General features: G+C 41.5%; 1 protein-coding gene across 1 annotated transcript; it reads right to left on the reverse strand.

Moving 5' to 3' along the window:
- Window positions 1-8,876: 8,876 nt before the first annotated feature.
- On the reverse strand, window positions 8,877-15,456 carry trappc6bl (trafficking protein particle complex subunit 6B, like). The gene is made up of 7 exons (XM_060943233.1): window positions 15,313-15,456; window positions 12,980-13,096; window positions 12,544-12,611; window positions 11,507-11,624; window positions 11,323-11,409; window positions 11,120-11,213; window positions 8,877-9,930 (listed from the first exon to the last, which is right to left on the reverse strand). The coding sequence occupies exons 2-7, from the start codon at window positions 13,067-13,069 to the stop codon at window positions 9,899-9,901; spliced, it is 489 nt and encodes a 162-aa protein (XP_060799216.1). The 5' UTR covers window positions 13,070-13,096; window positions 15,313-15,456; the 3' UTR covers window positions 8,877-9,898.
- Window positions 15,457-15,671: the final 215 nt, after the last annotated feature.

The raw sequence follows: 15,671 nt of genomic DNA on the forward strand, positions 1-15,671 counted from the left end.
AACTGGAGCAAACCCACACAGACGCAGGGAGAACATGCAAACTCCACACAGAAAGGCCCCCCATCAGCCACTGGGCTCGAACCCAGAACCTTCTTGTTGTGAGGCGACAGGGCTAACCGCTACACCACTGTGCTGCCCATGAATGAAACACTGACATGTTGAAATCATCGGAAAATTACTGTCGTACAGTATAAGTGATAAAAATCTTTGGGATGAAGAATAACTTCTGCTTTGTATCACCACCCCCACCATGACGTTGATTATTTTCCTACAACAGCACATCTTGAAATATTTTAATTCTTACTTCACTTGTGGTCCAGGAGCAACCTTCATTCCACATTTTACACACTAATTTCAATACAACAGGGTTTTTATTCTTCATCCATCTCTTCAGGACATATTCTTTTACAGATACCCCCTTTCCACCAAATCAGTTCCAGGGCCGGTTCGGGGCCAGTGCTTAGTTTGGAACCGCATTTTCTGTTTCCACTGACAAAGAACTGGCTCTGGGCCAGAAAAAACGGTTCCAGGCTAGCACCAGCTCTTTGGTGGGCCAGAGGAAAGAACTGCTTACGTCAGCGGGGAGGGGGGGCGGAGTTGTTAAGACCAACAACAATAGCAAGATCGCGAGAGGGCGCCATTTTTAAATAAGCGACGAGATATCATGGATGCAGTAAAGCAGCAGTCATCCATTATTACTGTTTTTGTTGCTTCGATGTTCGCGCCAAGGTTTATGCAAACACAGCAACGTAACTGACGTATACAGTGACATAATGACGTGGCTCCCCTTAGCACCCCAAGCTATGGAAAAGCAAACTGGTTCTCAGCTGGTTCGCAAGTTGAACGAGTTATGAACCAGCACCAGCCCTGAACCAGCCCTGAAACTGATTTGATGGAAAAGGGGTAAGAGACTCTAGTGCTGATCAAGTCCCTGGACTCACTCGATCACTCCTGATAAGATGCGGTGAACGTAAATCCATTTTCTGCCATTCGAGCACACTGCTTATGATGCACTATGGGGAGAAAGCAGGTTTATTGTGAATGGAATTTTTAAAAAGTCCAGTAAAGGCATTCTCGAGGACCAGGAGTAAGAAAATAAATAAAATACAAAAAGTATTTGACAAAGTTGCCTGTAATCCTTGGCCTTTCTGCATGGCTGAGACGAGGTGATGTGAAATCAGAGCTGGCAGAAGAAAGTCTCTGTGCTTGTGTTGTAATTGGTTCACAGATAAATCTGCTTCCCCCCTTAGATACAGCTGGGATTCATTAAAAATGCAATGTCTGATGAAGTCAAGCTCCACTGAGGGTCATACCCAGCAGGTAACACTGTCGGGTTAGAGGTCACGACTCCCCCGCCCGCCCTCTGCTAGACCTGCCGCTGTTACGCTCTCACTAACAGCAAGCTTGTTGATTCAGTCAGAATTGGGGAAGGACACACAAAAGGGTCCTGAGCTCCAGGCTGGGACAAGCAGGAGGGAGTGAAGATGAGGCAAAAAGGGGGGACATCACGTTGTCCATCACTACACAAATGTCCCATTGCCATGGAGATACCAAATGGGACAAGAGAGGAAAAAGGGAAACAAAAAAGAAGGGAGGGAGAGGGAGGGGGTCCACAGTGACTAAAGACGTGAACAAAGAAAGTTTTTCCTTCAGAAGAAAAAGAAGTAGTCCCATTGGCCTGCAGTGGCAGTGACATAATGTGAATCAGCTGTGAAGGATTCTGAGCTCGAGAGACGGTCAGTGTGAGGATTAACCCTGACACAGCATTTCATTCGGCGAACAAGGCAAGGGCACAGTCCTGATGCTGTCCTTTCATTCACAGGTCATGGGTACTTTGAGAACTAGGGCTTTCCTTTAAAAAAAATGAAATAAAATCGGTCTGTATGTGTGTGCACATGGGGAAATCTTTTGGGAACTTCAGAGGAAGTGACTGCCCACTCAGAGTATTGTGTTATTCCACAGAAAACCTTGACTTTCACAAGTGTTGACTCAGGACACTGAGTGTTTTTGGAGATAGCCCTCACTTGGTTTTAACTCTCAGCTCCTTTCGATATCCCTGTACAGTCTCTCTCCTTTTAATCAGGAGCAGGCTTTAACAGAGGAAGTGATTAGGTACAAGTCTTCGGTCCTTCTCTAACTCCTTTTCAAACCTTAATCCTTTCAGTGACGCACAAAAGTCCACACACATCCTGCTCTTGCCGTTCGCTCTCACTCTCTCACAAAGAGACCGGCTCTTTTGTCAGAAGAGTCGCGAATCAGAAGTTATTGTGTCCCACTTTTAAATGCAATGTTATCTGCCCCACGCTCCACACAGGTTCCTCCTCTCAGTGGTTCAGTCTTTTCTGTTCTGTTTTCGGTGGTTCAATCTGAAAATTGATGGTAAAAATAATGGGAGATAATTTGTCAACACTTAGCCTGGAAAAACATGTCCATCATGTCCAAAAAAACCATCAGATGGTTTCGTTCAGCAAATTTATCATTTTTAAGTCTTTGCATGAAACATAAACTAGAAATCTGAATCAAATCAGTGAGCCTCATTCATCAAGTTGGATATCACCAAATTTACTAGATCATATATTAAATATTAAGGAGCATTTACACAGGAAATGTTTTTATGGAACGGTAGTTAGTTTGTAAGCTAACATACAGTTGTGGTCAGAAGTTTACATACACTCATCAAGGGCATGAATGTCATAGTAGTTTTGGGCTGTTAATGATTTCCTTGAACTGTTCTTTTTCCAGGGTGGAATGAGTGTACAGCATACATCTTTAATAACTTCAAAAAACAAAAGAATTGAGTGCACAAGTTTAAACTTATTTTGGATTTTCTCTAATCCACACAGGGTCAAAATTATACATACAGGCTCAAATATATACATACACCCCCAATAATATTTGGTTAAACGTCTCTTAGCAAGTTACACCTCGACCAGACGCTTTGGGTAGCCATCAACAAGCTTCTGGCATAATTTTGGCTGGATATTTGACCACTCTTCTTGGCAGAATTGGTAGAGTTCATTTAAATTGGTTGGTTTCCTGGCACGGACCTGGCTTTTAAGAGTAGTCCACAAATTTTCAACAGGGTTGAGGTTGGGGCTTTGGGAAGGCCATTCCAGAAGCTTAAATGTTAGCCTGCTTTATCCATTCCAAAACCAGTTTTGATGTGTGTTTAGGATCATTGTCCCGTTGGAACACCCAATTGTGCCCAAGTTTCTACTATCTAGCTGTTGATTTGAGGTGAAGTTGAAGAATTTGGAGGTAGTCCTCCTCCTTCATTATTCCATCCACTTAGTGCAATGCACCAGTACTACTGGCAGCAAAACAGCCCCACACCAGGATGCTACCACCACCATGCTTGACAGTTGGTACAGTGTTCTTAGGTTTGAAAGCCTCACCTTTACTTCTCCAAACATACCTCGTCATTGTGGCCAAATAGCTCAAATCTTTGTCTTGTCGGACCATAAAACTTTTCTCCAGAAGGCATTTGGCTTGTCCATGCGGGCAGCTGCAAATTTCAGTCGAGCTTGAAGGTGTCGATTTCGGAGCAGGGGCTTCTTTCTTGGTCGGCACCCTCCCAGTCCATGGCGACATAAAACTTGCTTCATTGTGGACAGTGACGCTGGTGTTCCAGCAGTTACCAGCTTATGGCAGGCTTGAGCCTTGGTGGTTCCTGAATATCCTAACCAATTTCCTATCATCTGAGGGTGACAGTTTGGGTCTTCTTCCAAACCTTGCCAAAGTGGTGACACAGCCAAATAACTTGTACTTACGTACAGTTGTTTGAACTGATGATCTTGGAATCTGCAGTTGTAAATGGCTCCAAGAGACCTTCCCAATTTGTGCAAATCTACAATCCTCCTCCTTAGATCTTCACTGAGTTCCTTGGACTTTCCCATGGTTCTGAGTATTAGTCAATCCAATGAGTGCTGCCAAACAAATCCTTTTTATGAAGGCACAGAGAAGCGACCAGCTGTAGTCAATCATGATCACTAATGAGAAGTTAATAGGCCTTGGCAAGTTAAAAGACATTGTAGAACCTTCAGCACCACTTAACAGATTTAAGTGAATGTATGTACATATTTGAGCCTGTATGGATTAGAGAAAATCTTAAATAAATTCAAACTTGTGCACTCAATTCTTATTTTTTCTGAAGTCATTAAAGATGCATGCTCTACAGTCATTCCACCCTGGAAAAGGAACAGTTCAAGGAAGCCATTAATAGCCCAAACTTACCATGACATTCATACCCATGATGAGTGTATGTAAACTTCTGACACACACACACAATTTTATTTATATATATTATTTCATGTGAACTTCAATTTATCAACTTCAAACCATGAGTGATTTTTAAGCTGTCGTGTTGAAATCACCTATTTTTTTTTTTCAGCTGCACACAAGTTACTAATGACCCAAAAGAAAGCAATCCAAAACAAATCCATAAAGCAAAACAATTCTGGCCATTCAATTCAGACAAAAGAAATGGCACCCTACAAAAGCAGCAAGAATCGATTGCATGTCTGTTTTCAGGGAGCTGAAGCGATGCAGTGGCTGAGCTGCGTTACTGGAAAATTGCTCCAGCTCTGCATTTAGGAGGCGCCCTTTCACTGTCTAATCATCAGCTTAACATTTTCATTTCTCTGAAGATCTGCCTTTTGTAGTTTCGTGTGCCTGCGTAAATGTAAATCACTTCTGCCATGAACATGCTTGGAAATTTTATAGGTGACTCACATTTATCATATTTAACATTCACTGAGTACAAAGAAAATCAGCATTAAAGAAACTTTTATACATCTGGTTTTATTTCAGCTTGGCCTATAAAAATATTTACACACATCTTTACAAAGGACTGATTAACGAGGCCCATTATTTGGTGTTACGATCGTTTGCTTTTAAAACCGTCTCACTTGGCTCAGGTTCACAGTCCTTCAGTTTTATTTAATAAATTAAATAAATAAAGTTGTTCCAGGCATTGTGGAAAAAAAAAATCTCAGACCTGATCTATTTTTATAATATAGGTTTCTTACACTTTTATGCAGTGCTGTACAAAACAACATACACAATCTCAGGTACTATATGACACTGATTTAGCTTTGGCACTTTCTCAGTCTTCCAGACTGAACTAAAAAGAGTGTGCTGTATGTTCAGTATTTACTGATTATACAAAATGTACAGACTGAACAGTAAAGTCTTGTCATTAATATTACACAAACCTCTAGGCTATTAAAAGTCGAAGAGTAACTGCACTAAGGTGAGTTTATAGGCCCTCCCTCAATGGCTGAGATTAGTCCTGACTCCAGTGCACTCAGGAATGCTGAATGGAGAGCGTTAGTGATGGCACACAGTAAAACTGCAGCAATTAGGGCTAGTGGATTGTAATGGAAGAGATTTGGCGATCTGTTCACTGCGTTGATGGACCAGCTGTGGCTCGTCTGTGCTTCAAGATCCCAAACTTGCATTAATCCTGTTCTGACGCCATAGGGGCGGGGGGATGGGTGGGTGTGAAGGGGACAGGAAGGAGGACAGAGCCCTGAACTTTGTCCGAACAACCAAACCACAGTTTAAGTTTCTTTCATTATTCTTCGTTTGCAACCACGTGACCAAAACTGCCTGCGTCATTGACTGCCACCATGCTAGAGGATATACAATCTACACACACATACACAGTAGTAAGAGCACAGATTGGAAGGTAAAGAGGAGTTACATTTTGAAGCTTGTTTCATTTCTCAAATCTATTTTAAAAACAATCAATCATTTTGACTGCTTCAAAAGATAGGTATCTAACACACTATATAACACAGTTATAAAAGAGCACTCGCCGGGCAAGGAGGCTGCAGTATTTGAGGTCGTGGATTGATATGAATCTTGTTCGATTGACTCTGTGATCATTTGGGAAGATTCTTCAAAAATTTTTGCGTTTCTTTCTGCGCTCTGTAAGCCTGGCATTTCGAGGTACCACTTTAGTACCATCTTTGATTTTGTTGTGGCCCGTATTTTGTGTTGGAGCCCAGTCTGGATCATACCTGTCAACCCTCCCGTTTTTCCCGGGAAATCCCTTATTTTGACTTATTTCCCGCTGTCTTCCCGTTTTTTTATTTTCCCGAAAATATCCCATATTTTCACATTATATAAAAGTCCCGTATTTTCACAATATAAAAAAGTCGGTAGGTCCAGAATTCATGACGCGCCTCTGACAGGAGTTTACAGCAGGAAGTCGGGCCATGAATTCACGTCCCCGCCCTCTCAGGCATCAGTAATTACAGAACTACGTCCGGAGGTGAGGCTGAACAAGTGATTAGGTCCAGTGTTGCCAGATTGGGTGGTTTCAAGTGCATTTTGGCAGGTTTTGAACATATTTTGGGCTGGAAAACGTCAGCAGTATCTGGCAACACTGATTAGGTCTGAGGTGAAGATGGCAATGCTAATAGCTAAGAAAAACATTAGCCTCTCTTTCTTTGATGATTTCAACAAGTGCGTGGCTGGAATGTTCCCAGACTCTTCCCTCGCAAAGAAATTTTCCATGGGGAAAACGAAAGCCTCCCAAATAATCAAAGGTAAGCTACACGTTTACATTAAGTATGTCCTGGCTAAGACCTCATAAATAGCCTAGTGTAAACTAATTGGTGTATTAACTGTTTTATCCACTCATTGTCTGTTTTATTTTCTATCTGAAACTTACCCATTTTAAATCACTCTTGGTTTAATATCTTGTATTACTCTTTATTACTCTATCTCTCTATCGTTCCAAGGCCATGACTATGGTAAAACCATAATAAATTGCAATGGAATTGAATTTATTGACTGGTTATATAATGACCTTTCTTATTTTAACATAAGATACGTATTTTAGCCCTTAATTTGGGAAATAACTGGTACCACTGAAAGCAAATAAAAATAAATGTATAGTTTATTCACAAATGCACTCTATAAACCATAAGCATATTGAGTTTGGGTCTTGGCTATCACCAACATGCACCAGAGTACAGGAAATCACAAATACTAGATAGAAAATTGCCCCCCATTCAACTACTCACCCACTTTTGGTGAAGGGTATGACTTTCCGAAATTTTCCCTTATTTTGAGTTAAAAATCTGGGAAATATCCCTTTTTTTCAAACCTCAAAGTTGACAGGTATGGTCTGGATCCGTAAAATTGTAGAGATCAGCTGGTTTCCCTCATGGAAAGAAAAAGCAAAATAAAAACAGCATCAAAAATATATACAGCTCTTTTGAAAATGAAATAATCGTAGAAGCCTTTGATTGTCGGATCACGCGTTTGTCACGTTTGACAGGGACGAGTTTCTGTACGACCAGGCTATTAAACGATCCAACGATCTTTCATTAATAACTAGTCCATAGCACTTACCATTGATAAAATGTTGACTGCAGACTCATGTGGTTTTTGCTTTCTCATCACTTAGATCAGCCTGGTTTATGTCGGACGTCTATGCTCCGTGGACAACTCTTTTTTTTTTTTTCTTGATTATTTAGAATTTATGGAATTCTAAAAAAACTTACAAGTCCCCTTGTGTCAAATAGAGTTGTGCCCACATCCAATTACAGCACAAAGAGTCAGCATAGCAATGAAACAAAAGGGATTTTTGAGCATAACCTCTCGAGCATATCTTCTATAGTAAATGTGCGCCATGTGAGTTTGTGTATATCCTCCAACATGGCTGACTTCCAGTTCAAAGCTTCATGCGTAATAAGCTACGTCATGTGCAAACAAAATTATTGGGGCAAATTGTTATTGAAGTATTTTTTTGGAAAGGTGTTTTTTGAATTTCTTTGAAGATAGATGAATAGCCTACACCAAGGGTTCATTTACCCCTTGTGGTCCATGGGATTGCTTTGAAAACTTTTGCATATGTGGTATTTTTGTTCCATATAATTTCGCTCGAATACTGTAAATACATTCAGGCCAGTTAAAGTTGCAGACTCCCTTTTTTTCTTTTAAATAAACTTCTCTGCTTCATCATGCACATTCTGAGCTCTCTAAGGTCACCGAGCTTTACTCGTTCTGAGGTCTTGTTATTAAATGTACAACTTTATTTATCACATGTACACTTAAGCATAGTGAACACACACAAGTGAGCAATGAGCGTGTGCACACATACCCAGCTGCAGACTGCTCTACGCTACAGTGCCCAGGGAGCAGTTGGGGGTTAGATGCCCTTCTCAAGGGGACTTCAGCCCCGTGTTAGCTTCACCTGTATGTTTTTGATCCGTGGGGGAAACCGGAGCACCCGGAGGAAACCCATGCAGACATGGGGAGAACATGCAAACTCCACACAGAAAGACCCCCGTCGGTGGCTGGCCTCGAACCCAGAACCTTCTTGGTGTGAGGCGACAGTGCTAACCACTACACCACCGTGCTGCCCATTTTTGCCACCATTATTACTGCAAGGTGATGATGAGGGAAATAAATAAATGATCATCAGATTAATTGGAATGTTAGCAATAAAAAAAGTGAACATTTTCCAAGTCGTCCTCAGGTTACAAAAACGCCAGTTTCAAGTTTAATAGGTTAACGAATAATGCAGGTCAGTGTGAAGCGTTAAAATCAATGTATAAACATGAGTAGCAGGCATAATGTCAAATCTCACAGTAAACTGGAAAATGTCCAGTGGTTATACTGGAAACAAGCTGGCATGATCAGTCAACAAATTTTCTTTGCTGGTGTCCGTCTTCAGCCTCGGATAGCTGAGGCACGTGATGGTTCACGGAGGCCTGATCACTTTAGGATCATTCAACAGCCTGAGGTATCTCACACACAGGTTTCGGTGCAGCAAGTTTGTGTTTTCATCCCCAAAACAAGCAAACATTCATTTCACATTAACATCCGTCATAGTCACGTGTCTCGAAATAATGAGCACATTCAAAACTGCTGCAATTTATTCTTTTCACAAAACAAAGTCACTTTCACTTCAAGAAGTTGCATAGACCCAAACGAGGCAGAAAAATACATCTCAACCCCAAACAGAGAAAATGAATCGAACACAGCAAATGGCATTTACAAACAGTGAAAAGTTTGAGACTGATATAAAAAATGAGCCGCTTTAATGGCCAAGAGGTGCGCCAGCTGGAGCGCCAGCTGAAAAACACCTCACATCGAGCTGTGTTCATGTTCAAGTGCCACAGTACAATACACTGAAACAGATGTTTCTTGGTTCTTCTCACTGGAACAGACTGTAAACGAAATGAATGTACTGGGAATGACTCAGCCTGTGGCTGAAAACATTTGCTGAAAGTAAAAGAAATCAAAATTTCAGAGAGTCTTCACAGTGTGCTGACAAACTTTCAGAAACAGTAAAAGAAAAATGAATAAATCAGGTACCTAAATAAATTAATTATATCCGAGATTCTCCTCTTTAATAAATAACCATCATTTATTTAATTTCAACAATATAAACTCAGAGGAAGGGTAAACTCTGCAGGATTTTTTGGCTGCAAATTTGTTTTGGATAACTTTTCTTGGGGGGAAAGAGGTAGACAAGATGAGATTCGAAACATTACGGTGAGAAGGTGTGCGTTTACTGAGTTTACGACATAAAGCTAAAGGTGATGTGGCTGAAGTGTGTGTGTGAAAGAGAAAGAACGTTTGAGTGCTGGTATGACAGAACCTCTTACATTTGTAGTTCCTGAGTCAGAATAGAAATGCAGCCCAAATGGCCACTTTTATCATTTTCATGAGAAAGTTTCATGTTTACTCGGTTTATGTTCCTCCTTCTTATCTCAAGTCATGTGATTTCCAGCTTCACTCTTCTACCTGCTCGTCTCTGAAAGAAACGCGCCTGGAGTAATACATGTGCTGTAAACAAGTGGCTCTTTGTAAACAGGGAAAATTCATGTTTTTACATTCATCAGATTCGGACAGAGAGGAGAGGTGTTTGTCCCTGCTAAGTTTTCTGGATCACAACTTGAAATTTACCTGAAAGCAAAAAGTAATAAATACAAGTTAAACAAAAACAATTCACACGTTCTCATTCTTACAGAGAAAATGGTAACTGACAAATTACAAGCCAATATTTTATATAGTATACTTCAGTGATTCTCAAACTGCGGTACGCGTACCACTAGTGGTATGCGGGCTCCATTCTAGTGGTATGCCAAAGAACCACTTAATTAAATATAAATAAAATAAAAATAAAAAAAGTGAAATACTATCTATAATATCCGAATGGATGAAAATATCTTATCAACCGATGACAAGAAAATGAAAGGAGATACAAATTAAGTTAATAATTTTAAAAAGTTTGCAAGTGCTTCTGGGTAGCCATACGTAGCGTACGTACGCATTCCCGCCGGTTACGCTGACAGACGGTTATCCGCCATTGGTAGACTAGGCTGTGATGGGAAAAGGTGGAGGTGGCTTTGCCAATTATGACGAGTACGACAAAATTACCGTCGTGGCTTAAATCCGCGAATGGGAGCGTGGATCAGGGGAGAGGGAGAACTGAAGAGGACGTGTGTGAGCCGAGCGCAGATGCTAACGACAGTGGCAAAAACAGCCCCAGAACTGCTAGCAAACGGCAGAAACCAGTGAGGAGGAAGTATGACAAAAAATACATAAAACTGGGATTCATTTGGAGCGGGACAGAGGAGCTGCCCAGGCCGCAGTGTGTTGTATGTGGCGACGTTCTGAGCAATGAGTCCATGAAACCATCGCATCTCAAACGGCATCTTACAACCAAATACACAGCACTAAAGGACAAACCAATGGATTTTTTTTTTTATGAAAACGTGATGAACTGAAGCAGTCCAAGTCCACCATTCTGTCCTATGGTACACCCGTAGCCAAAGCACAGGAAGCTTCATGTCGTGCCAGCCTCCTGATCGCCAGAGCCGGTAAGCCGCACACAATCAGGGAACTGTTGTGTTTGCCATTAGCCAAAGAGGTGACAATATTAAATATACTTGTTAAATAAAACCTCCGCCTTGTTTTTAATGAATACTTAGGCCTACTACGCTACTGTATTTTAATGTTGGTCATTATGGTGGTACTTGGAGAGCAAAGTATTTTCTGAGGTGGTACTTGGTGAAAGAAGTTTGAGAACCACTGGTATACTTATCCCCAGTTTCATTAAATGTCAAAGAACAAATGACGAGCTGAAACTCACATGACGGCATGAAGGACACTTCAGCAGTCACCACACTCTCCAAGCCCAGAGTGGATAAAGCTCCTCTGATCAAACCACACGTGTAGGACAAATACTAAAAAAAAAAAAAAACACACATGGATTTTTTTGTTGTTCTTAAATCCACCATCAGGTGGCTATAACATTCTGCACTCGTCTTGAACACACTGCACCTGTAGACTTACTTTCGAGGATTCTTCAAGCTGCTGCTGCTTTGTGCAGGAAAGCTGAGTCAACAGTGCAAACTTGTTGTCCTGTAGGACATAGGTTCCCTATACACACATACACACAACAGCTGGATTCAACACACTTTCCAAAACATCACACATCCAGGACATGTTTAGTTCCTTATCAAGTGAAACCTCAGACCTGATGGTTGGTTCTCAGGTTGTCAATTTGTTTTCTGAAGAGACCCATCCAGAAGTCTTTACAGATGAACTTCATAATGTCCAGGTCATCTTTAAAGGTGGGACAGTCTTTTGTAAACCTTTACAAACAAACAAGCAAACATTTCAGTAAAAGGAGGAAAAAATAATTTGTAGGGTGCGACTGAGACTCATGATGACAACAATACAATTCATTTCTTATCATCAAGCTTTAAAGCTAGACGGCCTTTCAATTTCATAAAAGCCGATGAAATTTAGTCATTTTGATGTATGTTTATTTCTGTAACATCTCAAAATATCAGGCCATTCTGTGTCTGGGAAGTTATTTGAGGGGATTGGAGCAAATAACGTGCATGAAATTGCTCACTTCGCGCAGTCAAGCAGACAGAGGAAGTCCGTGTGCACAGGTTTACCTTTGTCCATGCACTGACAGTTCTATCATTCTGTCGCTAAACGAACAGCTGATCACACCAAAGTGCTCGCTGAGCGCCGATATTTATTAGTTTGGTCCTGCGTTTCGTTTCCTTCGTATATAACAATGTCTTTTCTTCTCGCTTTCCGTTACTGTAGTCGGTCCTTCACGTTTCATTCGCACACTCACGTCCTCCTTTTTATCTCCCGTTTCAAAATTTGTATCCCACAATGCCTTGTGCGAACGGGGAAAGCCCACCACGTAACGCATGACATGGTATCTTGAATTGGGTCGTGGTGAAGCAGGAAAAAATGGTGAAGAATTTAGTGCCACGTGGAGATAAATTCATTAATTGTTCCATTTTAAAAAATAAACTAATAAAATTGGAAGTCTGTGATTCGAACTCAGTAGCTTTTGGTCCACTAAACAAAAATAATTGAGTGTCGGGGAAAATTCTTTTTATGACCTAAACCTGAAAGGCAGTCTACCTTTAATCTATTGAAAAACAGGAGTCTTATTCTTATGTCATGGCGCCACCTGCTGGACAAAATGTACGTGTTCACTTTGAAAATATGTTTTTCAAGCCAATGTGCCTGTGAGGGTTTTACCTCTCGATGAGGCCTTGTCCCACTCTGAAGCCCATTCCCTCTAAAACAGACACACACGTGACTCTCTCCTTCAAAAATGATAAAATAAAATAAATTAGAAATAACAGGAAGCCTGAGATGGACCTTAATTACTTTACTATTTATAGTGCAGTTAAAAAAATGCTGCATTTTACTGTTTCACAAATTAAATGTGCTTTCAATACCACAAGTAACACAAAAGGTCAAATACATTAAAATATTAATGTTATATTCATTATGAAGAGATCTGAAGGCCAAAAAGATTGAGCAAAACTTTTTTCTTTTCTTTTCGAATTGCTGATGAAACTGGATGCGCCTGAATATAAAATGCTGCAGAGGCTTCTCTTTCTGATCAACGGCAATGGACCATGTCCAAAGCTTTGGTGCCAAATGTGTACAGTTCGCTGATAAACTGTACCTTTTCTATGTCTTCTCGAGTCGTGTGCTCCATGTAAATATGAGACACCATCTCCATGTGGAGAAACTCGAACAGAATGTCGTCTGCCATCCTGACTGGGCCTGATGATCTCACAGTCTGCAGAAACGGGATTCATTACACAGGAATTCAGGTGCATTTACAATCGTTCCTGTTAGGAGCTGTTACTGATCAGATTTTTAACAGACTACACTTTCAAATAAAGGCTAGCTGAGAGAACACAGGAAGTACTGGATGTCGGAAGGGAATTTTTTCTTCATTGAATTATTGACAAACAATATTACACTGAAACCTTTAAGGAAAGTGAAAATAAAAAGAGTCATGACCTCATATCAGATCATTTCACACAACTCCACAATAAATCTAAGGATATTTTTACAGTTACAGTGTCCCTGATGGGAAAAGTCTGAGAACTCCTGCAAGCATCAGATGAAAACTGTGTGTGGGGAAGCGTGAGGGTGCGTTAATGCCGTGGGGTTGAGAAAACAGCAGAGTGAGGAACGCTGCCGTCTCACAGCTCTAGGGTCTGCAGATTGATTCTGAAGTTTCTGTGCATGTTCTCTGTGTTCAAGCAGGTTTTATCTTGCTGGGTTTTTCTCAACTCCCAAAAACATGCCAGTGGATGGAAAATGAGGAAGCCATGGACTAAAGGTCAGAGAAGCAGCTTTGGGACCAAAAGGTCACAGGTTTGATTTCCTGGACCAACAGGAATGAGCAAGGCACCGAATCCCCAACTGCTCCCCAGGCTGCTCTGGGTGTGTTGGGTATGGGGATGAATGTACGCTCTGGATCATCTGCTAATTACAGTAATGGAATGTAATTTAACACCGTGGGCGGCACGGTGGTGTAGTGGTTAGCGCTGTTGCCTCACAGCAAGAAGGTTCCGGGTTCGAGCCCAGCGGCTGGCGAGGGCCTTTCTGTGTGGAGTTTGTATGTTCTCCCCGTGTCTGCGTGGGTTTCCTCCGGGTGCTCCGGTTTCCCCAATAATCCAAAGACATGCAGTTAGGTTGACATGGAGTGGCCTTGGGCTGAGGTGCCCTTGAGTAAAGTACCGGACCCCTGACTGCTCCCCGGGCGCTCTGGTATGGCTGCTCTGTGTGTGTGCGCGCGTGTGTTCATTGCTTCAGATGGGTTAAATGCAGAGGATGAATTTCACTGTGCTTGACGTGTGCATGTGACAAATAAAGGTTTCTTCTTCTTCTTAATTGCGTTCAGATGGGTGGATTTCCAGTCTGGCTGTCTGCATTGCTCCCAGTTTTCCGACACTGGATTCACCGTGACCCTAAGCAGGATAAACTGGCTACTGAAGATGAAAGAATTCATGAATAATTAAACATTTAATTCGACATAAACAGAAATTCGGGGCGGCACGGTGGTGTAGTGGTTAGCGCTGTCGCCTCACAGCAAGAAGGTCCGGGTTCGAGCCCCGGGGCCGGCGAGGGCCTTTCTGTGCGGAGTTTGCATGTTCTCCCCGTGTCCGCGTGGGTTTCCTCCGGGTGCTCCGGTTTCCCCCACAGTCCAAAGACATGCAGGTTAGGTTAACTGGTGACTCTAAATTGACCATAGGTGTGAATGTGAGTGTGAATGGTTGTTTGTGTCTATGTGTCAGCCCTGTGATGACCTGGCGACTTGTCCAGGGTGTACCCCGCCTTTCGCCCGTAGTCAGCTGGGATAGGCTCCAGCTTGCCTGCGACCCTGTAGAACAGGATAAAGCGGCTAGAGATAATGAAATGAGATAAACAGAAATTCACTTCTCCCGTAACTTCACATGCGAGAAAAACAGGACCAGTTTTACATTCAAAACACAACTGAGTTATTCGATTAGACCTTTAAGAAATATTAAAATGTAGTTTCCCCTGACATGGTCGAAGTACAGATACACTGTTCTTAACACTGTCATATTACAAAACTACGAGCCCAAATTCTTTAAATCAAAATTTTTTAGGTAGATTTCATGATTTTGATCATGCATTTAAAACATCTCAGTAATCTCCACTGAAAAGCAAAAATGGAGAAATACACAAAACTCTCATATACAGGTAGATCAGAAACAGAGAAGAAAATATTATTATTCTACTACACCCTTTGTAGGGACCCTATAGAGGGAGGAAGTGTCACTGAGACACAGAGAGCATGAACACAGTAACAGAGATAAACTGCTCCTTCTCTTCTCTAAATTACTTGTAGATTAATACAGATAACAAAGCCCAAAATATTTAAAAACTAATCCAGTGCTGTTTCAGGGCAATAAAAGCCAAAACTTTATCTGAAAAGATATAAACAGTTTAAACAGCACGCGCTGTTATTATACTTACACTGCAGCTGTAAAAACTAATTAGCTCGTATACTAGTTTATAGTTTAACACAGTAACAGCTCTACCCCGAACACAGCAACCATCTTCCTCCTCCTCCTCCGTGTTTAATGGCCGTTAACAAACCAGTTTAGAGTTGCTTGACAACCTTCCACTGAGCTCTATATAAAATCTGGAGAGCTCAGAGCCTATTCCCCGCCGGAGAGATGAGTAAAGCCATCTGGCCGCCATATTACTACACCCATCGCGTGTATTTGGCTTATGTGTTAAACTGTGGTATCTGATTAAATTTGCCCCAAGAAAAAGATTTCCTGACGTTTTATCCCTCTGATTTTCTCAGCTTTACCCCCATTCCTTACATA

Source organism: Neoarius graeffei, chromosome 16 (assembly GCF_027579695.1).
Source record: "Neoarius graeffei isolate fNeoGra1 chromosome 16, fNeoGra1.pri, whole genome shotgun sequence".
Lineage (NCBI taxonomy): Eukaryota > Metazoa > Chordata > Actinopteri > Siluriformes > Ariidae > Neoarius > Neoarius graeffei.

Bases quoted from the DNA above. Each gene is read 5' to 3' on its own strand.
- trappc6bl (XM_060943233.1), bottom strand. From the start codon at position 13,069: ATGGCAGACGACATTCTGTTCGAGTTTCTCCACATGGAGATGGTGTCT. The intron at 12,612-12,979 runs GTACAGTTTATC...TCATTTTTGAAG, and splicing joins CTCGAGAAGACATAGAAAAG to GAGAGAGTCACGTGTGTGTC. The intron at 11,625-12,543 runs GTAAAACCCTCA...TTGTTTGTAAAG, and splicing joins GGACAAGGCCTCATCGAGAG to GTTTACAAAAGACTGTCCCA.